Source organism: Clytia hemisphaerica, unplaced genomic scaffold (assembly GCF_902728285.1).
Source record: "Clytia hemisphaerica strain Z4C2 unplaced genomic scaffold, Clytia hemisphaerica genome assembly, whole genome shotgun sequence".
NCBI classification, from domain to species: Eukaryota; Metazoa; Cnidaria; class Hydrozoa; order Leptothecata; family Clytiidae; genus Clytia; species Clytia hemisphaerica.
In genome coordinates, this window is record NW_027103599.1 from 426,196 (window position 1) to 452,162 (window position 25,967).

The 25,967-nt window shown below is 35.5% G+C and overlaps 1 protein-coding gene and 1 long non-coding RNA gene across 3 annotated transcripts; one reads left to right on the forward strand and one right to left on the reverse strand.

Annotated features, from left to right (window-relative positions):
- The first annotated feature begins 510 nt into the window (after positions 1 to 510).
- LOC136802010 (uncharacterized) lies at positions 511 to 22,172 on the forward strand. Its single transcript, XR_010845941.1, has 2 exons — positions 511 to 668; positions 21,326 to 22,172. It is a non-coding gene; the product is annotated as an uncharacterized lncRNA (long non-coding RNA).
- LOC136802009 (uncharacterized) lies at positions 2,833 to 17,142 on the reverse strand. 2 transcript variants are annotated; one of them, XM_067058709.1, is made up of 7 exons: positions 16,744 to 17,142; positions 14,170 to 16,076; positions 13,527 to 13,727; positions 12,991 to 13,166; positions 12,014 to 12,250; positions 3,742 to 4,000; positions 2,833 to 3,345 (listed from the first exon to the last, which is right to left on the reverse strand). In XM_067058709.1, exons 1-7 carry the CDS (start codon positions 17,123 to 17,125, stop codon positions 3,202 to 3,204), a joined length of 3,306 nt encoding a protein of 1,101 aa, XP_066914810.1. In that variant the 5' UTR covers positions 17,126 to 17,142; the 3' UTR covers positions 2,833 to 3,201. The 2 variants fall into 2 exon arrangements, with proteins under 2 accessions (XP_066914810.1, XP_066914811.1); XM_067058710.1 differs by lacking the exons at positions 2,833 to 3,345; positions 3,742 to 4,000 and adding an exon at positions 10,931 to 11,012 and having other exon boundaries at positions 12,010 to 12,250.
- Positions 22,173 to 25,967: the final 3,795 nt, after the last annotated feature.

Genomic DNA, 25,967 nt, shown 5'->3' on the forward strand with positions numbered 1-25,967 from the left:
TAGATACATCTAGATGAAGTACACCCCTGTGTCACAGCCCCACTGAAAAATTTGGCCAAAATTTCGTCCCCGGTGAACAAAATACCCTACAATTTCAGCCCCACTCGGAAATTGACTTTGATTTCATTGCCATTCAAAATTGAATAAAGATATTTGCTGTCCAAAACCACTGGATATTTAAGCTCGACAGCAATAGAATTTCCATTTCCATTGGGATTTCGATAGAAATTTTTATTCCATCTGTGGGAAAAAGTTCCACAGGGGCTGTGAGACAGGGGTGTTGAAGTTAAGACTTAGATATTTCATATAGCATACAGTTAGATGAAGTGATTTGGATGGTATGCTAAAGCTAAACGCTTTGGTAGCATAGCAAAAATGGGGCATTGGGAGATGTTCTTAAGGATTGTAATGGAGGTCAGATGTGGTGAAGGTGTAGATATAGGAAATAATTACTCTTTGTTTCATTTTCCATTCCCATCTATATATTTTCAGAATACTCTTTATTTTTACAGTATGGAAAAAATTAAAATGAAGAAAAGTAATTATCAATGAAGTAGAGCTGAATGAACTTCAATTGGTGAACCCATATTATTAAAAAGGTGGTGTGTTGTGTGTATATGGTTCCAACGGTTCTCAGTACGTTATATTGAAAAGATTGCATGACCTAGGTAAGCTTTATGATTATCTTGACTCTCAGTACTTCAAAAAAACAATAGTATGAGCGTTTGAGGGAACTAATTTCACATGTCTTACTGATCCGAGATTTTCTAACTTTGTGGATTTTAATAATAACACTTGAATTGTTGTTGTTTTCCCTAGATTTCTATAGGTACACCCTCTTCTCACCAACCCGGTAGGATTTTTTCAGCCAATGGGGATAAAAATAACGGACTGACACTCGATGGGAATTGATATCCCGATATTCTTTATGACTGGGGACTTCTAATCTTTTGTTTTCAAGTCGGAAAATTTGGTGAGGGTGGTGCATAATATTTTGCAGTGAGGATTAGCTTATTTGATTATTTTCAGCGGGGACAAAAATTTGAGGATGATTTTCCACCGGGGACGATATTTTGGTCAATTTTTTCAGTGGGAAGGGCCCACAGTGGGTCTGTGAGAAGGGGGTGTATAGGTTGTGTCCATCTTTATGCAGTGCTTTGTTTATTGATAATCAATTTCAATAAGTTTTACTAGATTACTTTTTATAATATTAGTTATGTTATACAGTGTTACTTATATGATGATCTCGAAGATAAATTTAAATGAGCTTACTTTTGCTGGTTTCATCAAAATATTCAGCGAAATGATTAAAAATGACAATCATCTTTAGCTATATTTTGTGGATCATTCTGAAATCAACTTAACAGGCCCTTTAAATGGCAATTCGTCACAGATTAGCTGAGCTTGTTTCAGAAGCAGTTCCCCATAATGGGCTATTCCAGAAATAGTCTGTACCCCCTATGTTGAGGAGGTGTGACGTCCAGGATGGTATGGAAAATAAAAAATTCAGAGTGGTCCAGTTTTTAGAGTGTTAAAATCCAGGGTGGTTACCATATGTCGAGGAGGAAAATCCAGGGGGTCAGTAAAATGAGGTAACAAATCCAGGGTGGTCAGTAAAATAAGGCCGAAAATCCAGGGTGGTCAGTAGAATTTAGTACTATTTCCTCAAAATTATCTGTTTCTTCGTTCTAGCTAATAAAATCATAGCTCACTGGGAAAAAATAAAATTTCTAGTGCGAGGGAAAAACCTTTTAGGAATAACACATCAAAATCTCTAGGAAAGAGTATATTTGGAGCAAAGTTTTTGTTTTGGACGGGGAACAGATGGATTTGATCTAGGAAACAGTTTTTTTTCAATGTCGGGGAACAGATTGAATTTTCCAGGTAGACGATAGCTGGGAAACAGATGTTTTAAAAAAGGTCCCTGTGGATGCTTTCGTTGTTTTCTTCAAAGACCTACACTCTTCATGCTCTATTAGATAGTACAATATGTTTTGTCAATACATGTTTGTTTTTTTATAAGAAAGTGTATGCCCCTTGGTCAGGCTCGTGTATGCTTAAGTTCTCAAAGCATCCAGTCATATGTTATGCTTATTATATGCTTATGAATCATGTTTATGATTCCCCTTGAGCCGAGCTTTTAGTGAAATTTTGTAGAAATTTGTTCAGATTTTGGGAGCAGTGGAATGTAGGAAACCGTGGAAAGTCTTTTTTTTTACTTGACCTCTACCAAACCTTTTTAAACAGATAAAAATGACAACTGGAAAAATATTTCGGGCTGACATATGCTTATGTTATGTTTAGGAATTCTGCAAATCTGAGCCTTCATATGCTTATAAGCGTTATGCTTATTAAAAAAAAAACATGTAAGGAACTTAATTTGACTTTCCAAGTGTCTCTGCAATCATGGTCGAAATATATAGAGATTTTAATGTATTTTACAGTAACGTTTTTCAGAATTTAATTTTCAGGCGAGAATTGCTATTTTAGCACTTCCACTTTTTTTCATTGAATATTTCGATTTTGGAGGGGCTCTGTGGCTTCTAGGCTATCTTCCAAACCTTATTGAAGCAAATTTGAGCTTTTAAATCCTGAGATCCTCAGGTCGCAAGTCTTAAGTCTCGTTTTAAACTCAGAGTTAAAACTCTACTTTCCAATTGTAGTTTAACAAGCTTGTAGGGCAAAATAACCCCCCCCCCCCTTCAATGCTCCATAAGAAATCTTCCCCAGCTTTGCCAGCTTGGACAATATTATGATTTCTCATTAAATTTCTTCATCTATATTTTTTGCAAACATGGGTATGCAACTTAAAATTTCATATACTACATCTAGTTATCTAAAAATAATTTGTTTATATTTCGCTAAGAATTATAAAAATAAAGGACCCTCTTAAAAAGAAAATTTAAAATAGTTAATAATGCGAAATGTATTTTTTTTGATAAACGGTTGCATTGGATGAATCGTAGATTTGTCTGTTGGATAGCTTTTGTTTTAAAGTGTGGTACATGTAATAATCTCACAGTTTTCCTTATCACTTTAAAACTTTGAGTGTTCAGTTTAAATACAGTTGTAGTCTTCCATAAATCAAATGCCCCTACTATGTGAGATGGTAAAAATCACAATCTCAAATATCTCGGTGAATTATTTCGATCAGCGAATACGAATCTTATCAACGATATTGACAATCTATATGATCTTCCTCTACTTCTTAAATTTGATCAGATAACGTGGATATACTTGATCACCTTCAACGACGTACATATTAGGATTGGCAATGTTGTCCACAAGACTATCGAACAAAATGTTTCCTTGCCGCACTGGTGGACGTACATATTCGTGCTTACCCTGTAACATGATAAATTGAAAAACAATTTGATTGTATTCTTTTATGGCCATTATAAATCTTACATTGAAGGAGATAAGGTTTCTTCGAAAATGTTTTATATTCGTACCGAACCAAGAATATTTAAAAAGAAGTAGACTCTCAGCAAACAAATAACAGAGAGTATATAGTGTCACAGTACTTAAAGAGACATAAAAGTACTGACAAAATCTGTAAACAAACCGTATGTAGCGGGATACAAAATAGATTTTCTCAATTTTTTTCTTCAAAATTCACTAAAATGCCACACTATTTAGGACTAGTGTTTTCTTCTTTCATGTACCATAACTAGAGGCACATCCGATAATTTTTTCATTTCCTGAGGACCCAAGTTGGGAGGGTAACAAAGATGATCTTACCAAAGTTGAATAGCCAATCAATGCATCAACTAAAAACATATACGACAGACCATTTCCATCAACAGATTTGCAATATCCACTTGACATAGATGCGTTTCTTGCAAAATAAACACCTTTACCAATTGCGTAGGCTGTATTCATTCGCCCATCAAAGTTTTGAGCACAAATCGCTTCTACAATTGCATGCCTGGTTCCATGCCATATTTGTTTTTCATTGACATTCGCTTCACCGTTTGTTTTTTTCATATTCTGCTTCTTCCTTTAAAAAGAACAAAAAAGAACCTCCTTTCTAGAACAAAATCACAGGAAAGTAAGAAATCTAATTATATGGTTGATTACATTTAGCTTAGATTTGTAAAGGACGAGCGGGGCGATAAATCCGTAATAGCCCCGCTTTTTTGTAATCACCCTGATGTAAAAAAAAAAAATTTCTATTGGTTGAAAGAAAAGTATCGTACGATATTTTTGATTGGTTAACAAAATATCGTACGAAATTTTTAAGCCAATCAAAATAAGAGTGTCAGTCGAATGTTTCGAAAAGAATAGCGATTGAGTGTTCTTCAATTCTTTTTTTGACCATATAATTAACGCGGAATAACATGGTTTTCTCGGGTGATTTTGGATTAATAACCCCTCGTTTCATTGAAAACACTTCAAAATAGCCCTCACTACGTTCGGGCTATTTTGAAATGTTTTCAATGTCAATGAACCTCGGGGTTATTAATCCCAAATCACCCTCTAAACCATGTTATTACTAGTACAAATCATAAAGTATATACAAAAGGTTATAAAAATATTTCAAAGCAATTCAACCTTCCCGTAATTCAAACTTCCCAGAAATGGCCGGGAAGTGCGCTCCACCCCTGTGTATAAAATTGTTTGGGAGGTAAACGAACACGTTTTTGCCTGCGAGAGGTTAGGAAAAGTGGGTTTTCAGTTTCTAACTTTTGTTCTAGCTTATCCTTCATTGTAAAAGGTTCAAAAAGTACGTTCGTCTATTTTTCACCATATCTTGGACCCCCTCTGTCTGTCCGTGTTCGTTTCAAGTACCCTGCTCTAATACTTTCGTCTCTATCTTATGTTTCCCGGAAATTTCTACTTTATAATTTCAGTCTTCTTTTCACAATAACTGAGCACTTTCAATATTTTGACTCCATACATTACTTTAGATCACGATCAGATCTAGATATGAAATAAAAAAATTGTTGCTTCAACTTACAAACAATATCGTTGAAACGTTTGTACATTACAAACTTCTTGGATGGATGCAATCTTTCCATTCGCTTGTCCTCCTACTTGATTGCTATTGTATTGTTGTCCCATAGTTTGTGTGAATTGAGCAGCAATTTCATTAAACTTCTGATCAGTCACAGGGATCAATACATAGCCGGCATCTGGAACGTTATTCCAATGTGCAGGAACCTCGAACCTATATATATGAATACATGACAAATTGGATCTTTTATAGTCACTCTTTGATAAAAAAATTAATCTAAATATTGTCATTAATGACCAATTAGTCTATAAAATCTCACAGTCGTGATCGGACTCTCTCCCTCACCATAGAATATGGCCTAGATTAGCATACTAATATATTGATTTATCATTTCAGAGGGCGAGAATCAAAGGGTGGCGGTTGTTTGCTGAAATAGGAGCTGCGTATAGTAGGGGGGCCGAGCCTGGGGTCCCGTGACATCTTTTTTAACGACCTAGCCATTTTTAGTCTATTCCAAGAAACAGTATTTTACAAGATATTTTTGAGAGGGAGGATGCGGATTAGGCCCGGGAAAACTTTTTATGACCAAAATAATGACGCTATAGGCAAAACTGCTAGGGAAAATAAAGTGTAGGAAAATAGCTGATTTTCAAAATTCAAAATAAACGAAAATGATTGGTACCATCTGAAAGAGCATGAAATTCAGAGCAAAAAATTTATTACAACAACTCTCTAATTATAAAACACACAAAGAAATACAGCCGCTTGAAGTTCAAAAAACATACCGTACCGACGTCAGTACGACCAAGGCAAGATTTGACGTCAAATCGCAGTAGAGCTGACGGTTAGTTGGTCTTAAAGCGGCTGTATTTCTTTGTGTGTTTTATTCAGAGGGTTGTTGTGGTACAATTATTTGCTCAGAATTTCATGCTCTATCAGATGGTACCAATCATTTTTGTTTATTTTGACTTTTGAAAATAAGCTATTTCTCTACCCCTTATTTTCCCTTGCAGTTTTGCCTATGACGTCACTATTTTGGTCATAAAAAGTTTTCCCGGGCCTAATCCACGTCCTCCCTCTCAAAAATATCTTGTAATATACTGTTCTTTGGAATAGACTAAGTAACAATACTTTAAGTACCAATGACGAGTATACTAGACATGGGCTATATAGGAGGGCGGAGCTCTCCTGTAATGCCCAGTTTAACCCTATTCAAACTAGGCTTTTAGGGGCGGTTCAGAACTAGGGGGGGGCTTTTCCTGTACCACCCCTTAACTTTTGATCTAGTGGGTCTTTTTGGATGAAATTTGGCACAAAAGATCCTTGTCACGTAAGGTAACTTTTGACAAAAAATTTTTTTTGATGACGTCACTCATCATGCCCAAAGTGAGCAAAAACCGAAATTTTCCATTGTTCTTATAAATAGCTATTGTATTCTAACAAAGGCTTTAGAAAAAAAATTGCCTGAGTTTAAAATGCTTATTTTATCCTAAATATTCAATAAATTACGGTTTAAACGATATATTTAACATTAAAAATAAATTTGTATTGGAAAAGTGTCAATTTTTGTGACACTTTACTGTCAGAAATGTCATCATGCTCAAGGTGTGAAAATATTTAGGTGTCAAATTTTTATTTTGAAGCAAAATAAAAGTTAGGAATTTACAGAAAATTTCACGGCAAAAGCTCTATTATTTCAGGAGCTATTACCAATAGTTTGACTTCCGAACAGAAAGAGCCCCCCCCCCTAGTCCGAATAGGGTTAAGTTAGAAATTGTCAATTTTGGTCTAACTCGTAAGAATTGGATTGAGTTTTATGGTCAAGCAAAAAAAATGTAATTTAAAAATCAAAAAAAAAAAAGATTTATTTCAATCATTATCTTTACCTTGTCTTAGCAGCTGTATGCATCTCTGATGTTTCTGATGAATAGAGACAAATATTCATTAACTCTCACGAACAACTGCCCAAACTCTCATCATCAGCAAAAAATGATATTTTTGCGGTCTGAAACTTTTTTGTGTATTTTTGTTGATATTCTTGAGGGCAGCTTGACATTTTTGTCATTCTCTTTCACTTTGTTTATTCCTTTACTTTTCTTGAAGTAATTTTGTAATAATCTCTAAATAAAACAGATGAAAGCGGACACAATAGACGATATCGGCTTAACGTGAAAACTCAGATTTGACCTCCGAAAATTGCCCACAATGCTTTGCGCGGAAAAAAGTTTACGGTGAAACTTTTTCCGCACAAAGCATTGTGGGGAATTCTTGGGGGTCAAATTTGAGTTTTCATGTGAAGCCGATATCGTCTATTACCCGTACAGGAAAATGAGAAAAGTGAATGGCAAAAATATAAAGTATTAGTCAGGTAGAATTAGGTCATAAACCACCAAAACCGGGACAAAAATGGTGTAGAGATGAAATTTTGCACATAGGTCCAGGAACATGTCAGGAATCACCAAAAAAAAGCCCCACCCCCAGGAAGATGGGAAAACACTCAAATTCATAATGGCGGACATGGTACTTTTTTCTACAATTAATCAAGGGTAGCTTGGACCCTTGATAACTGATTATTTATGGTTTTCAAATGTCAAAAATGACCTCTAAAGTCCAAAAAATGACGAATGACGATGACGTCAACATTTTTTACTGACATTGATAAATTGGAACGTCGATGATTTAATCATGTAGCCCTGATCACGGGCTTTCAGAAAAATATATGGTTTAGTATGTTTAAACCAACCGTTGGCGAGATATAACGATTTTAAAATCGAAAAAAGTGCTGACTCAGCAAAAATAAGCATTTTAAACGATTTTGATATATTTTTCTGAAAGTGTCTTTACAATCATTATTATTATTATGATGATGTATACAAGCTCACAGGCCCGAGGTGAACCTCTACGAACCGATTTCTAATTACAATATTAATATGTCAAGTATCTTAGTTGGTGTTTTTCCCACGCTTTGTTTAGGCTTTCTTTAAACGATTTGATTGAGGTTGACTCGATGACAAATCGCGGTAGTGCATTCCATGTTGGGATCGATCTATAGTAGAAAGATTTCGTCTGAGCCCCACGAAAACCATCATCAGCAAAGTTTGGAACAAATTCATGATCATGGAATCTGGTTGGACGGGATTTTTTAACAAACTTGTTCCGAGTTGTCTGTGGGTCGTAAAAATGAATATGCTTATATATTTGCACCATATCACTGAAAAGCCTTCTGAACTCAAGAGATGGAAGTTTGAGTCTTTTTAAACGTTCTTCGTAGTGGAGATTTCGATATTGAGGAATCAGTCTTGTCGCCCGTCTTTGAACACCTTCAATCAAATTTATACTACGACGCAAATTTGGCTGCCATACTGATTGTGCATATTCCAAGTGACTTTTGATGACTCCAAGGATTGAATTTGCTTTGTTAACCTGTTTGGGTATATGCTCCTCGAAAGTTAGTTCCGAATCGATCAAGATGCCGAGGTCTTTTTCTTCAAAAACATGTTCAAGTTCATTACCCCCAAGCTGGTATCTGTGTGCATGCTTGATGTTGGCGAATTTACCTATTGTTAAGACATGACATTTATCAGGATGGAACGTGAGTAACCAATCCTGAGACCACTTTTCCATTTCATCGATATCTCTTTGTACAACGATAGAGTCTTCTACCGAATCTATAGTCTTCACTATTTTCGTGTCATCAGCGAAGAGAAATGCATCCGAAACTTCTTTGTCTGGCAAATCATTGATGTAAATGACAAATAGCAGAGGTCCAAGTACACTTCCTTGAAGAATCCCACTTACGACAGGGTTAGTTGTTGATTTGGCTGAGTTGACTTTGACCAGCTGCTTGCGATCTGACAAAAACGATGTTATCCAGTTTAGTAGACTTCCAAAAATTTCAGATCCAGAAAAGCGTGTGTCTGCGAAAATAATTGACGTAAAAAAAAAAAAAAAAAAAAAAAAATTCGTAATGTATTTTACAGTAATGTTTTTCAGAATTTAAAGTTCAGGCGAGAATCGCAATTTTAGCACTTCCACTTTATTCATTGAATATTTCGATTTTGTAGGGGCTTTGTGGCTTATAGGCTATCTTCCAAACCTTATTGAAGCAAATTTGAGCTTTTAAATCCTGAGATCCTCAGGTCGTAAGTCTTAAGTCTCGTTTTAAAACTCTTCTTTCCAATTGTAGTTTAACGCGCTTAAAAATCATCGTGGTGTTTAAAATTATTTTGTCAATGATTGTAGACCAAAATGACTTTACCCCCTTCAATGCTCCATAAGAAATCTTTCCACAGCTTTGCCAACTATGGCTATGGCAAAACCGGTTCTAACGGACCATATAATGAGAAAATAACATAAAAAACCCATATATACTACTTGGTAAAGGTTAAAGCAAAAAAAAGTTTTTTCGCCATCAGACTATTATTTGGTTTTTCGAAAAATATTTTTTCTTTTTACACCCTTACAACGCATTTTCCCTGTCGACCCTGCACTTCACTGTCTGTCACCAGCGGACTTTTCGATCAATATATATGATTGCTCATTAAATTTCTTAGTCTTTATTTATAAACATGGGTATGCAATTTAAAATTTCATATACTACATAGTTATCTCAAATTAATTTGCTTATATTTCGCTAACAATTATAAAAATAAAGGAATCCCTCTTAAAGAGAAAATTTGAAATAGTTCTAAGATTCAAAGATTTAAAAGAAATGTGAAATGTATTTTTTTTTTTATAAACGGTTGCATTGGACGAATCGTAGATTTGCCTATTGGATAGCTTTAGTTTTAAAATGTGGTACATGTAATAATCTCACAATTTTCCTTATCACTTTAAAACTTTGAGTGTTCAGTTTAAATACAGTTGTAGTTTTCCATAAATCAAATGCCACTACTATGTGAGATGGTAAAAATCACAATCTCAATACCTCGGTAAATTATTTCGATCAGCGAATGTGAATCTTATCAACGATGTTGTTTATACCCTTCACAACCTATATGATCTTCCTCTACTTCTTATATTTGATCAGATATCGTGGATATACTTGATCACCTTCAACGACGTACATATTAGGATTAGCAATGTTGTCCACAAGACTATCGAACAAAATGTTTCCTTGCCGCACTGGTGGACGTACATATTGGCCTTGACCCTGTAACATAATAGATTGAAAAACAATTTGGTCGTATTCTTTAATGGCAATTACAAATCGTAGATTGAAGGAGAAAGGATTTTTTCAAAAATGTTTTATATCCAGGGATATTTTAAAAGAAGCGCATTCTTGGCAAACAAATAACGGAGAGTTTAAAGTGCTACAGTATTTAAGCCTGAGTTAAGAAGAATCCTGAGAATGGGATTGAAATTTTGAATTTTCTCAATTTTTTCTTCAAATTTCACTAAAATGCCACACTATTTAGGACTAGTGTTTTATTCTTTCATGTACCATAACAAGCGGCACATCCGATAATGTTATTGGTATTAAATTTCGCAGGCTACAAAATTTCGCGGGTACTTAATTTTGCGAAATTTCGCGAAATTTCATACTGTTTAAATTTTTCAAAAGTACAAAATCGCGAAATTAAATACACGCAAAAAAATTTCAAAATAGACCGAAAATCCGTCACTAGTTTTGTTACTATTTTTGGTATGTTTACACCCAATACATTGTGTTTCAAGCGAAATCAGTCATATTTTTGCTTTATTCCCACTTTTTGAAAATGCCCAATTTTAGCAAATCGCAAAATTTTCGCGAAATTTTGTAACCCGTGAAATATAATACCAATAAGGTACACACTCTTACCAAAGTCGAATAGCCAATCAATACATCAGCTAAAAACATATACGATAGCCCATTTCCATCAACAGATTTGCAATATCTACTTGACATAACTGCATCTCTTGCAAAATAAACACCTTTACCATATGCGTGGGCTGTGTTCACTCGTCCATCGAAGTTTTGAGCACAAATCGCTTCTACAATTTTATGGCTGGTTCCATGCCATATTTGTTTTTCATTGACATTCGCTTCACCGTTTGTTTTTTTCATATTCTGCTTCTTCCTTTAAAAAGAAAAGAGAAAAAAGTTTCTTTGCCTCCTTTCTAGAAGAAATCACAGAAAATTAAGAAATCAAATCATTAAGTACTACAAAAGGTTAAATAAATATTTTAAAGCAGTTGCTTTATGAAGATCTGAGCTTTTGGGAGATTTGTTGAGAAATTTTATACGCACTTCTCTTTTTTCCTTAGAAATCAGCTCTCAGAAATGACTCATGACTGGCCTATATTTATTTGTTTTTCCTTGACTATATCCCTTATCCTTCATTGTAAGATGTTCAAAAAGTACGTTCGTCCATAGACTAGTAAACTAGTCGTTGAAAACAGACCCATATACAAAAAATCAAGCTCCAAATAAAAAGAATCGAAGGGGTGAAGTTGCGTCTCTTTTCTGAATTTCAACGACTAGAAGCTACTTCCCTCAAAAAACGTTGTTTAATTTTACAACTTTTTTTAGGTTTTTGAGAATCCATCCAACTTTTTTGACTAAATGATATTTCATAGTAACATTGAACATGGGAACATATAAATAAATGAGCATTTCTAAAAACGCAATAAACAGAAAGAAAAATAAATGCAATCCCGCACGAGTCAGACATACAGAAATCTGTATGTCTCTCCTTGCGATTTTAGGTGAAGAAAAAAAGGCGTTGGAAGTAGCTTCTAGTCGGTTATTTTCCTTTTCTCTCACGGGCGCTGAATATTTAATTAGTGTTTACATTATTTGATTGACAGTGTTATTATAAGTAATAACCGACTAGTTTACTAGTCTAGTTCGTCCATTTTTCACCATATCTTGGACCCCCTCTGTCTGTCAGTATTCGAGTGTTCAAGTAACCCGCTCTAATACTTTCGTTTCTATCTTATGTTTCCCGGAAATTTCTACTTCATAATTTTAATCTTTTCACAATGACTGAGCACTTGCAATATTTTGACTCCATACATTACTTTAGATCACGATCAGATCCAGATATGAAATAAAAAATCGTTGCTTCAACTTACAAACAATATCGTTGAAACGTTTGTACATTACAAACTTCTTGGATGGATGCAATCTTTCCATTCGCTTGTCCTCCGACTTGATTGCTATTGTATTGTTGTCTCATAGTTTGTGTGAATTGAGCAGCAATTTCATTAAACTTCTGATCAGTCACAGGGATCAATACATAGCCGGCATCTGGAACATTATTCCAATGTGCAGGAACCTCGAAGATGTTTGGTTGAGGTGGCTTATCCTCGCTAAAAATAAGAGAATGTATTAGTATTCCAAGTGTGAAATATCTACTATACATGAAATTGGAAATTTGCTATTTTATAGTCACTCTTTGATACAAAAAATTAATTGGCTATTCCAGAAAAAGTGTGTACCCCCTATGTTGAGGAGGTGTGACGTCCAGTGAATGAAGAAATCCAGGTTGGTCAGTAAAATCGGGTTGAAAATCCAGGGTAGTCAGTATAACGAGGTCGAAATCCAGGGTGGTTAAAAAAAAAGGGAGAAAAGAATCCAAGTCCTGAAAAATTGGAAAAAAATTCAGGGGGGTCACCTTTTTAAAAAACGACCTCCTCAACATAGGGGGTAAAAATTAGAAATTAGAAATAGAAGCTGCGTAGGAGAGCAAAGAAAAGTTGCCGAGAGGTTGCTTTCTTTCCCCGCGTGATATCGCTTCAGCCCGACCGGTGTGTCAGTCTAAACATGGCTTAAAAAAGTCCCCGTTTCCAAAAATTATATGTTCCAATTAAATGAAATTTATAATTATCCTCAAAAACATTTCTTTCGAGCTGAAATATCATTTGATTGTAATTTTTGATGAATGAAAATATTCCCTAAGGCTGTATATACTCCCTGGGACTGAAATTTGGTTTTCTGATTTTCAAAACCCTTAGGTGGTCTTTGGAAGTCTAAATATGGTACCCTAAAGGGCAGCACATACCCGTACCCTCCATTTGCCCAAGGGGCACTGAGTGGTGTAAAAACTTACATTGGAACTGCGCGTCTCTCAACTTTTTTCTCCTCTTCATTGTCCAAGTTCATCACGAGCATGTCTTCAAAATCCAACATATGGTCCACTCCATCTTCGGATGAGAATTCGATATAATTTGGTCCACCCTCCATCTTGTACCTTTGATAATGTACATCAAGAAGTTCCGAATTTATCTAAAATATTTGAAAATAAATAATTTGAATCAAGTCCAAATTCAACCTAACGCTTAGGGGGAATCCTTCTTATTTTCAAGTTATCTTATAAAGTTTAAAGATTAAAGATTAAATAGACGTTAAAACAACTATGTTTGATTGCCTGGATTCCGCCATCTAATCGCTGTGTTTGTCAGATTCATCGTGTTTAAATTTGTACTGACAGCAGCATAGCAAACAGCTTTAGATGTATTTATAACGGGAAAAGATTTGCCTTGAAAATTTTTTAGAGGATGATTGAATTGTTTCAAACGACAGCTCTTAACCCTTGAGAAAAATAGCCAACCAAAAGTCTTAACTTCAACATTAAATCATACTCACGCCATCATTTTTATCGAATTCCTGCCATACTCCACCAACTTCATACACCCATTCATATCTTTCCTTTTTTATAACTTTGAGACACGTCTTACAAAATTCGTCATCATCGACAGTTGGTTGTTTACAGTATTTGCACCTGGTAGGCTGTAAGACTGGTTGTTGTTCTTCAACTTCATCTTCAATTGCGAGATCTTCGACATCCTTAATTTAATATAAAGCATTACTTTACAGAAAAATTATGGCGTTCTAAATTCGAAAACTTCGATCAATAAATCGGCCTCAATAAAATTAACGTAAATGGCTAAAATCTAGAATCTAATATTCATTCAAGTTGGCTTCCTTGTAATCTTTAGGTTCTTTACAATCTTGAGAATCCCTACTATGGATATTTGAGCTGTATCCTAGAGAATTGACATCCCCATTGCAATTGGTCAACGAGGTTGGGGGTGTTTAGCTACTTAAAATTTAGCTTCTTTTTAAGACATTTAGAAATCTACAAAATGAAGACTTTCAAGAGACATTACGAATCAAAATCCCCGGTCGGACCTATCTATCTCTGGTCAAGTTTAGAAAATTTAATCCCTTTAGGGTTTCAGATACCACCGTGGCACTGAGACAGGAGAGGCATAAGCATGGTATCTACCTTTGCAATATCATCTTCTTGGTCTTCACCCTTATCATTCTGCTCATCGTCATCTGTATCATTTTTACCGTCACCGTCACCGTCATTATCAGCATTGTCTTTGTTTCCATCTTCGTCATCTTTTACTGGTCGATTATCCTCATTATCTGCATTTCCTTCGCCTGTTACTTTTTGGAGTAACTCCTTTTGTTTGGTGACGCACTCCTGACAAGAAATCGAGCCATCAACGATAGGGTTTTTATTGCAAATGACACATTTTGCTTGATTCGGGTTAAAGGCTAGTCTTGCATCAGCTTCTTGTTGATCCTTTTTCGATTGAGCAAAACAGCCTTCACATAAACCGAATCCGTTTTCGGTGAAATAGACTTTAAGACATTTGGAACATTGACCTTTCGGTTCCGGATTATATCGTGGTGGCTTTTGAAACTTTTGATTCTGTTGCCTTTCTAAGAATTTTCGTTGTTCATCTTTTCGTGCGATCATTTCTTGTTGTTGCTTGTACTCGAGTTCTGGTTTGAATGGTTGTTTTTGAGGGAGAGCTTTCTGTTCTTGAGCAATGGCAAAGCCGTTGTTCGCAGCATGGTACTGGTTGTACTTGTTAGCAGCGTCATAATAATCTTCATTGCTGTTGTTATTGAAAGGAGGTTGTGGTTTATGAATGGGAAACGGCGGTTGGTATCCATTTTCCTGAAGAGGATAAGTTTGATTTTGGTGATTGAGATAGTGGTGTCCATCGTATCCAGTTTTGACAACCTGGTTAGGTTTGTATTGGTTTTGATAATTAACGTTTTGCTGACCATCAGGTGCTAGGGCAAAAGGTGCACCATATCCGGTATGCACAGCATTTTTTGTAGGTTGATACTGATGATGGTTGTATGTTTGATTCTGGTGAAATGGGGGTCCGTGTTGTGGTGATTGTCCCAAAGCTGGTCCATTTGTTGCATGACTGTTTGGCATTTGATGTGCAGGATGATATTGCTGCCGATTATGATTGAAGAAAGGATTTTGCTGGTTGTATGCTGTGGGTGACGCTGGTGGTTGCTGGTTGTATGCTGTGGGTGATGGTGATGGTTGCTGGTTGTATGATGTGGGTGATACTGGCGGTTGCTGGTTGTATGCTGTGGGTGATGGTGGTGGTTGTTGGTTGTATGCTATGGGTGACAGTGGTGGTTCTGCATATTGGCCAGAATAGCGTTGATGTTGTACATGTTGATTTTGGTATAGGTATTGCTGTTGATTTATAGCATTGCCTCTTTCGGTAGCCCATCTTGTAACAATTTCAAGCGTAGCTGTCATCATCTTTTGAGTATGTTCATTTGGCATTTTGAAACTCAATTCAGCAACTGTTGTTGTTACAGATCCTTGTAAAGTGATGACATCCAAATATCTTCGAAGCATGTATAATGAATTTGCAAATTCTTGATCTCGTAAAAATCGAACAGGGATATTTGAGCCATTGGAACGTACTAAAGGTGCATGATAATTTGAATTAGGGCTGTTGTTGTTAAATGTACTGAAATTTAAATCATCATTTCTGGCGATAAGCAGGGGTGAAAAATTATCTGAATTGTAACCAATCAGGACGGGAGATCTAGCACAGTTTTCTGGTGATCGCATCAGCGGCAAATAGATTCCTTCCAAACGTATAGCATTAGCGCTCTCCTCTTGATCTCCATAACCAGCGTAAACAATGATAGGTCGCCCAATTATATTTGCCAAAATAAAGATATGTATAGCTTCAATCGAAGCGTATTTCTTTGTTCGTGGATGAGGATTTTGATCTTTAACATTGCTTAAATAGTATTCCCACGATTTATTAAACTCTTTATTGTAATCTTTTGGAGATGATCGCTGCAAAGCCATCAAACATTGTTGGTGATCATTAACCCAACGAGTATAATAATCTCCTGAAATTGTGACAAAAATAATACAAAAATTTACTCCACACAAATTGATATTGCACTTTCATTAGATGGATACATTTCAACCACGTTTAAAAACTACCATACATGTTTTTTTATAAGCAAGTGTCTGCCCCTGTATCAGGCTCGCATTGTGCTTACCATTCTATTGTTCTTAAACAACAGAGCCATTGTTTAAGTACCAAAAACTGAGCCTGTGTATGTGTGAGTCTTATAAATGTTATGCTTATAGATAAAAAACATGTATGGGCTTTTGGCTTTTTCTCACTACGTAAACTAAGGCACTTGGAATCTTCACTGACATTTAAGCTCTAAACAATAGTATTCAGAATACCACCCCATTGCTTTAGCGCTTCTATTCAAACTATTTTACTGTTGGTTTGCCCCTTTATTTAATCTGTGTCACAGGAAGAGACAGGGGTGTATATTTGTAATTTTTCACTTTAAAAGGCAAAGTTATAGAGGACAATGAAAATAAATAGTCTGGGAGCAGAATCCAAAACAGCAATTTTGCTTACCCAGTTTTTCTAACGTTCACAATGTCCATATAACGTTAGATGAACGTTGAAACAACGTTGTGTGTCAGCTGGGTAACCTAGGAAGAATCATGACTGAAATGAAGAAGACCTGTTCGTATCTTAAGCTCACTTACCATCCCTACTTTCCATGTTCATTATTTGAAAGATTGCTTGTCTGAGAATATGTGCTTTGTCTTGCAAACCAAAAATATAAACAGATACGGAATGAATTAATGAGTTGCCATCATCTTCGACGTACACTGGCAATAGAGGTTTTACGTTTGGATTCCAATTAATTGCAGATTTTTTCTCCATACTTCTCAGTAAAGAATAATCACTAATATATTTGATCAGATTGTTTGTAAAACCATGTGGCAACATTATGGTAGAGCTGGTGAATTTAGCGTCCATAAAATGTTGGTACCCTGATGTGGTGAATGCTCGAAATATAATTTCTTGCATATTTCTACAAGCATCTTTGTCACATTTGTCAAATGTAGTTTTTCTATTATCCATCTTTTATCTCTACAAGAGGAATATTCATGTAAAAAAAGTCGTGTTTTGTCTAATTTCCAGAAAGCCGTATTAAAGAAAATGAAAGTAATTACAAACCACAAATATCTGCAATTAATATTCTCACTAATTTCTATAACCTCAACTCAGAAGAGAATCCTTATCCTTTTTCGAATTTGCACATCTTTTGACTCCTGATCTCTTATCCGTTAGCTACAGTATTGACCCTTGAATAATAAATTTAAACCCCCGCGAGTCTCACTTTAACCAGTGTAATAAAAAGTTCAATGTAAATCTTAGCGATATTATAACTAGATATGTATTATCAATTCTAAAAAGAAACATAGTTTATAAACATACAACTTTCGTTTTCACCTTTACAATATATCCTTACCCTTCTTATCCTTCTGTACCATTATATAAAAACATGATCTAAATACTCCTAGACTACATATTTCATCAACTTTCGCTTTCTCGTTTGAAAAGACATATCTTGTATCTCCATGACACTGTATTAGTCTAATAACGTATTCCAAAAGCAAAGCTATGTATTTGTTTTGATATGCGAGCGAATGAAAGGTGAGAATGCAATGGCACTGTAAAATGATATGGCTTATGATTTTTTCTGATTGGATGAGAGTTCTTTTTTTTTTTAATTTTTTAAGGAGCAGTGGCGGATTTTTCCGACATGTGGTTTTTAAAGGGGGGCTTTTCGAGTTCATAGTGAATTTGATATATTAAACGCTTTTTTTATATAATAATAGTGTACTTTGGATGAGGGTCAAATATTCTTAACGTATTCTTGCTTTTTTGGACTACCTTATTTTTGGGTTTTCAGAAGTACAATTTCCAACCCCCAATTAGGCCCCCTTCCCCTTTATTAAAAGATTTTCAACATCTGGACGGGAAACTCGTCCCACCGCGTCAAGGATTTTGCAGCAGTGGAAGGCCTGAACCCCAAGCCGTTTTCAGGGGTTGTCGGGTCAAAGGAAAATATTTTAGGCTTACGCACAAGGGGCCGTAGTTAGCCCAGTTTGGGATTTGGCACTTCAAAGGCTCACTTTCATTCCTTTCTTATGAGAAATTGGTCCGCTCCTTTCAGAGCTTAAGGGCTCTGACCATAGTGAATTTTTAATATTTGCCACTTACAAAATATAAAGTTCTACTTGATGTAGCCCACAAAACTGTGGCATGTTATACATATTTTGTTAGGCCAATTATCCGTGAGTCAAAATTCAAGAATCACGATGAAAACATTTGATGGAGAAGAAAATGAAGACTTTTGCGAAGAAGAGTATTTCAACTTTGAAGAGCTTAGTTTCGGCGAAGAAAAAACATTTTGAAAACATTTTGAAAAGTTTTTTGCGGTAAATGGTGTATCTTTTATCGAACTAAAATCAATTTTTCGGAAAATTTTTCTAAAAGCTTATTTGCTTCAAAATCTTGAAAATAGTGCTTTTTGACCAATTTTCCATCCCAATTTTTCATAGAAAAACTGCCATAACTTTTGATGCATTAATTTAGAAAATTTTTCCGAAAAATTTAAAACAGTTCAATTCTTTGCGGACAGTTTGAAAAAACTTCGAAACAAAAAGGTTAATTACCCATTAAAACTTAGCACTTTTTATAAAAGAAGGTGATGCAACATAATATTAACGTCTTTTTAAAGTTCATAACGTCATTTTTGCAATTAAATTCTTAATTACTTTTGAATTAAAAAGCAATTTATAAAGGCAATTCTTTGTTCAAAGTGTTAAAGAACCTAAAACATAACTTTAATGTTCAAATACTAAAATCAATGTTCCGACTATGGTCAGAGCCCTTAAGTGTGGGCGGCTTAAGTGTGGACGTTCGCTTATCTCGCACTCGATTCAGAAATTTTCTTCCGACACACTCGAAAGCTCTGTCTGAAGGTTGGGAAAATTTTCAACAACTGGAAGGTTAAGATTACGTCATTGCCAGACTGGGTCAAGGAATTTTAGTGGGCGGGAGGCCTGAATTCCACCCCTCCTTCTCGGTGATTGTCAGGTCCAACCAACCCATTTGCAGAGTTAGGAGGAAGGACTGTCGAGCCCGACTGGAGATACGGCACAGAATTGAGTTGGACAGCGTGGGCGGCCTCCAACCCGCCATAAAACTTTTGCGCACATAATCCAACCAGAGGCAAGTTTTTAGTGGAATTTAAGAAATTTTGTACAAAATTGTTCAGACTTTGGGAGCAGTGGAATGTAGCTAGCCGTGGAATGTCTTTTTTCACTTGACCTCTTCCAAAACTTTTTAAACAGATAAAAAATGACAACTAATGTGATCGTTAATGTCTTTTTTCTTTGTTTGAAAGAGACGTTCATAAAAATAGTTTAGTATTACACAATTGATTTTCTAATTTATGTTTATTGCGTTTCTGTGGTTTCATCGTGTTTTGCGTTAAAGAGAGAAAAGACATACACTCACAAAGATCTTTCTACTTGCAGTCGTGTTCTGACACAGGACTTTTTTCCAGGACACGTACCGACTGTACTTCGACCTCTTAGTATACTAGGACCTAATACGAGTCAAATGAATATCTTAGTATATTAAGAGGTCGTAGTATACTGTATACTGTACTTCGTGGTCTTAGCATGCTACGGTTAAACTCGACTGTATGGAGAAAAGAAATGATAAGATGTTTGCTGTACAGCTCAGTGGTGTGGTGCGGTGCAAGTGATAGTATCGGTTTAACATTTTGACAAAGATAGTATTTTTTTTCGAAGGAATGTTCGTGTCGTTTTAACAAAGATAGTGTCGTTCTAAAATATAGTATTTATTTCCGTTTTGGCGCGTCATACAAGTGCATGTGGCTATTTTATACTCCCATTTCTTGACATGCTTTGATAATTTTTGGTTTATAATACACCTTTTCGACCGTAGCCGCCAATTGCCGCGCGGGCGGGCATTTATTTGTCCGCTTTATTCCACTAAAACCGTCCCAGTCCTTTCTTCGCTTCTATAGACAATAGAGAAATGTGTCAAAAAAGGAATGGATCGAGTTTAGGGGGGTAATTGAATAATTAAGTGGCACGCGCCTGACCGCGCGACTTCGGTCGAAAAGGTGTATAATGTCAGCCTGTTTGCCTTGTTTGTACTAGTAATGGTTCGGAGTGCAATTAACGATTAATCACGACTAACAAAAAGGACAGAAGGAGAAATACCAATTTAATGCAAATTATGGTATTTTCTCCCTTTATTTGTTACGAGTTACGATTTGAAAACCTCTTTTTGATTTTTTGTCTAGAGAGAAGACACCGCAGTGCGATTTTTTGTTTTTATTTAAGAGAAGATATATCGCATGGCAAAATTTCTTTGTATTTTAAAGTAAAACTTGCTGTATTATTATATTACTACACTGGGAGGGGCTGTTGGAGGCACTTCCACGAAAATTAGTTTCAGTTAGAATTAGTGAGCAAAGTAATGGGGCGTGGAGGCAAAAGGCAAAAATAAAATAATAAATGAAGTACTTACATGTCCTGTTTTTACTTTGACTTTTGAATTAACTTTCTTTTGTATTACTGTCCAAGACGATCTCAGTCGAATCTCGCTTAATTAAGTTTTGGGTAGAAATGGATTGGTTCGATTGCAATTGTGAAGCTCGATGTTATTCAATAGTGTCTGCAATGGAACCATTTGAATCTGGAACCGCACTATTTTTCAATATAAATCAATTAGCAGAATAAGCCTTCAAGTTGGTTCGATTGGTTCAATTGTCTCTATATACTTTAGGCGTACAAACTTTCGCGAGCAGAAACTTTCGCGATTTTGGCGAATTTTGGCCTTTTTCGCGAAAGTAAATGTCTCTGAAAATTCTTAACAGGGCAATTCGCGAAAAATTCTCAAAAAAATTCGAAATCTATAAAACCTCGAAATCGTAATAAATATCAAATGCATTTTTAAAGTCGGAGAGCAACCGTCTTTAGCGGATTTAATAATATTTTTTTATTATTTTTAAGGCAATTTTTATTTGAAAATTCTTTTTTTTATCCAACGATTCGCGAAAGTTTATGCTCGCGAAAAACATTTTTTCCTCAAATTTAAGAAAGTAAATGTCACAAATTTTGCGATCTTTCGACCTTGCGAAAGTTTCTGCTCGCGAAATTTTGTCCGCCTAAAGTAGATTGTCTGGCACTGTATATAAAAAGATATAAAATTCATTCACAATTTATTTTCCAGATATTCAAAGAGAACATCATGCATTGGTTCGTCGTGGTAGTCATAATAATCGCAGTGATCTATGCACTATCCAAAATTCCATTCATCAAAAGGCTTATCAAGTATTATCATGAGCGTTTCATTGCACAACGAGTTGCCAACTATGCTAAAAAGCATATTCATGGGATAAAGGAGATCAATGATAAAACGTGCAAATTGTTCGAATCTATGGAAAGTGTTATTGATAAGGTTGGTGGACCCATATTGGATCTTGGTTGTGGATCTGGTGGAAATGTTTCATACTATCCATCGAATGCAAAGATATGGACTATAGATTTAAACACGCAATTTCACTCTTACTTGAAAGAGAGTATGAAATCTAGCAAAGCTACACTTGAGAAACACCAAGTTGGCAATGCTGAGGAAATGCAAGAGATTTTCAAAGATAACACCTTTAGTTGTGTTGTTTGCACGAAACTTTTATGCTGTGTGGACCAAGAGAAAACTCTTCGTGAAATCATGAGAGTGTTGAAACCAGGTGGCCGATTTTATTTCTTGGAGCATATTATTGAAAAACCATGGACCTTTACGCGTTACTTTCAAATCCTATACACACCTTTATGGAAAAGGATTATTTGTGGGTGTCAGCTGCACAAAGACACTGACAGAGTGCTAAAAGATTTTGGTTTTGATAATTTTCAATTTGAATATTGGCAACGACCTTTGCCATCTTCGTTTTTCTTTGCTCGTCGTAGTTGCATTGGTTACGGTGACAAACCGGTTATGTAGGACTTGATGTTTTGTTTTGTGTAGATGTCTTAAAAATTGATTACAATTTATTTTATAACACGAAACGTTGAAGTATAAACACGCTTTTTTTTAATAAGAATAGTGTACTTTGGATAAGGGTCAACTTTTTTACAAATATGATAAATGATCAATTTGAGAGTTTTGGACTTTTGAAAGAACATTTGGAGCTAAAATTACATTTCTGCCTCAAAGTTTAAATTCAAGTCTAACAACGGAAGCTGTATTTTTCTGTTAACCAGATACAAAATGGCTGTATTCTTATCAAATTCTGTGAAACTCAACCTAGAGGGTATTCTTAGGGCGTACAAACTTTCGCAAGCAGAAACTTTCGCGAGATCGAAAAATCGCGAAATTTGCGACATTTATTTTTGCAAATTTGAGGAAAAGATGTTTTTCGCGAATCGTTTGATAAAAATGATAATTATATGGTTGATTACATTTAGCTTAGATTTGTAAAGGACGAGCGGGACGATAAATCCGTAATAGACCCGCTTTTTTGTAATCGCCCTGATGTAAACAAAAATTTCTATTGGTTGAAAGAAAAAGTTGATTGGTTAACAAAATATCGTACGAAATTTTTAAGCAAATCAAAATAAGAGTGTCAGTCGAATGTTTTTTTATAGTTTCGAATGTTTTTATAAGTTTCGAAAGAATAGCGATTGAGTGTTCTTCAATTCTTTTTATGACCATATAATTAACGCGGAATAACATGGTATTCTCGGGTGATTTTGGATTAATAACCCCTCGTTTCATTGAAAACACTTCAAAATAGCACTCACTACGTCCGGGCTATTTTGAAATGTTTTCAATGAACCTCGGGGTTATTAATCCCAAATCACTCTCTAAGCCATGTTATTACTAGTACGAATTTTCGAATAAAAATTGCCTTAAAAGTGAAAAACATTCCGGTTGCTCTTCGACTTTATAAAAGCATTAAATGTTTAATGATGATAAAAATTGCAAACGTGGTAGAATTTCTTTGACTTTACTCGATCAAGTAATTAAAAATGAGAATTGTCCGATTGAAAAGTTTTGTGGACTGGCTATTGCAAAGAAAAATGCAAGATAGACAGAGAGTCTTCTTAAAAGGCTCTCCTGTCCTTATTTTCTAGGAATAGTAAAATTTTAATAATATGCCGAAAATGTAATATTTATTATATTACGGTTTCGACAAAAGAAACTCTAACCCGATGATAAAATATTTTAGTAGAGCTCAAGTTTTGCTCTGAACATTCTATCTATCAGTGTTAGCTTTCAATTGTACAAGAGTTAAATAAACTTAGCCCCACGAAACAAGTCCTGGGGGGGGGCGGCACTCAAGGTAAATGATCAACCGTACGCGTGCGGCCCGGGTTCTTTTTCCAAGCTTCTTAAATCCCAGCTCAAAGTGTAAGGGTCGAAATGATCAAAGATGAGAACAATTGAACTCTGAGGGTGTGATATTTGGAAAATTTAATTATATTTTGCCTAAAAATGGTCAAGAATTTTCATGAAAATGTACTATGAGCATAAGAGTCGATTTTTGCTAAGTTTTCTCTGCACTGTAAGGGTCCAACTTCAAAGGCCTAATTTTCGACCGCATGCACTTTCGTTTTTAAATCAAGTGCCCCCTTTTGAGAATTTTGGAGGAAAGCAGGAAAGTATCAAGCAATAGAGTTCACTTTGAAGAAAACACCGATTGAAAAAATCTTTTAATTTGATGAGAATGATTGCCAAGTTTACTTACAGGCCTATTTTTATTTAGTCCAAATATTTTTTTACACCGACGTCAGAAACAATAGATCTCGTCTCACCTAATACACTCTTCTCAAGATGCATAAATTTATTGTTGTCCTCGTTTTCAAACAGATTTCATTGCTATCAAATTATACATTTAAACTAATTTAAACTAATTTAAATTTATGTGTTTTTTACACTTTTAGAAAAGTGAATTTTGACTTTAAAAGCTCATAAGTAGAGAACAAGTTGGTCAAATTTAAAAAGTGATGGCTCAAATTTTAAGTTAGGATATTTACTTTCTAAATATCAAAACTCCAAGCACTTTGGGACATTTGTTCGGCCTCAAGACGTCGGGAAACGTCTGAACTTTTTCGTGGGTCACCCGGTATGACAATATGAGATTTTTTTAATTAATCGTAGAGGAGAGGGCGACCGTGATTAATCATACAGTACATCTCCTGTTTTTCTTTATACCTCCGTGGTTTGATTTATTGATTGAAACTGATTTTTGTTGAACAGAAACCACAAAAGCACTCTTGCTTTATTTTCTCTCGATCTTAAAACATATTTTCGCAGGGAAAAATAGACCATACTGTGAACAAAATATTTTTCTCAACTGCAAATTGAAATTCCGCGAAACTTCCAGGTTTTGAGAGGGTTCTTCTTAAAAGCGTATGCTTGCGTACATGGGGAGGGGAGGGGTCGAAGGAAAATGTACGTACGCCAGAGAAAATTTTTTCATAGTCCTTCTTTGCTTTACTTTTACGCTTTTTATACACATCAAGGAAAAGAAAAAGTTTCTTAATAGACAACAACAACACCGGACAGGGGGTGAATGTAAAAGTACGTACTTACCCAGTGATAGCCATTTGCGTACGCGTGCTTACAGGGGGGGGGTATTCGATTTTCGGCATTTTAGTGCGTACGTACTAAACTTACTATGTGGACGGCGGCCCCCTTTTGAATTTGATTTGAGAGCCGCGAAAGTTTCTTGTCTTAGAGCGTACGGCACAATCGCGCCTAGGCCGAGGACTAGCTTGCCAGTTCCGAGCAGCTCTCGTGAAAAGTGTGCGTTGTTTTGATTGATGGTTGTTAGTCTACTTTTGAAGCAAAGTTTATATTGGTCATTTTCCAAGCATACCCCTAGTAGAAAAATGATCACATTTGCTTTAATCAGGACATAAAATTAAAAGCTATACACCCATTACACAGTGCACGAATTTTCATCCGAATCCAGCTGCTACACTTTTATATTTTTTGCACTTGACCTTCCTGTTTTTGGTATATTTAACGCTATTACACGTTCATTGACGGTGAGCTCTCCTTTTATTTCATTTCTCCTTCCTATTTTAAAGATATAGTTTTTATGGTATATCTATAGGGGTTTTGCTTTGTTTTTCATAGACTGGCGTTATGATGATGGGTGATGAGTTTTCAGAGTATGGCATAAATCATCGAGATCTCGGGGGCAGAGTGTGTATCAGTTTCAAAGGCAGGGGCAAATTTTATATAATTTTCTGGTCTCAGGTGCAAAATCACTGAAAATGGGCTAATTTTGTTACTTCTTCTGGTTTTTTAGCAGCCTGCCTTTTTATTCTGGATGTGGGTACACAAAAAGTTTAAGGGCAGGGGATCACGTGCATTTGGTTTGGCAGTTTGGGAACGCGAAACACAAACGCGAACTACCCATGTCTAAACTTTTCTATATATCTCCAGAACTAACAGACTTTTTGAAATTCTGTTAAAAGTTCCAAGTTCCTGAATAGTTTTACTAGTTCTGTGAAAAAATCAGAACCATCAGTCAAATACACTCGTTCATCTATTTAAGATTGAAGACAAAAATTTGCAAAGAAAAATAAACCTTGAGCATTGCATTTTTGCTTAACCCTAAAAAAGAATGGGGTTGTTATATACCGTTGGAACGGAAATTTTATGCTGATTATGGAAACCCAGGTCTAAAAAAAGTCTATCCTGGACGATTTTGAAAACGAGTCTGGAGTTTGCACTCCTCCGTGGTGTTTTTTCGATTTTACCTGTTTTAGAAAAATGCTGACTGTCAGCAAAGTAAAGGTTTTTAGAATTTAATTTTTTTTGAAAATTGCTACCAATAAAATTGCCTTTCAGCAAAAAATTC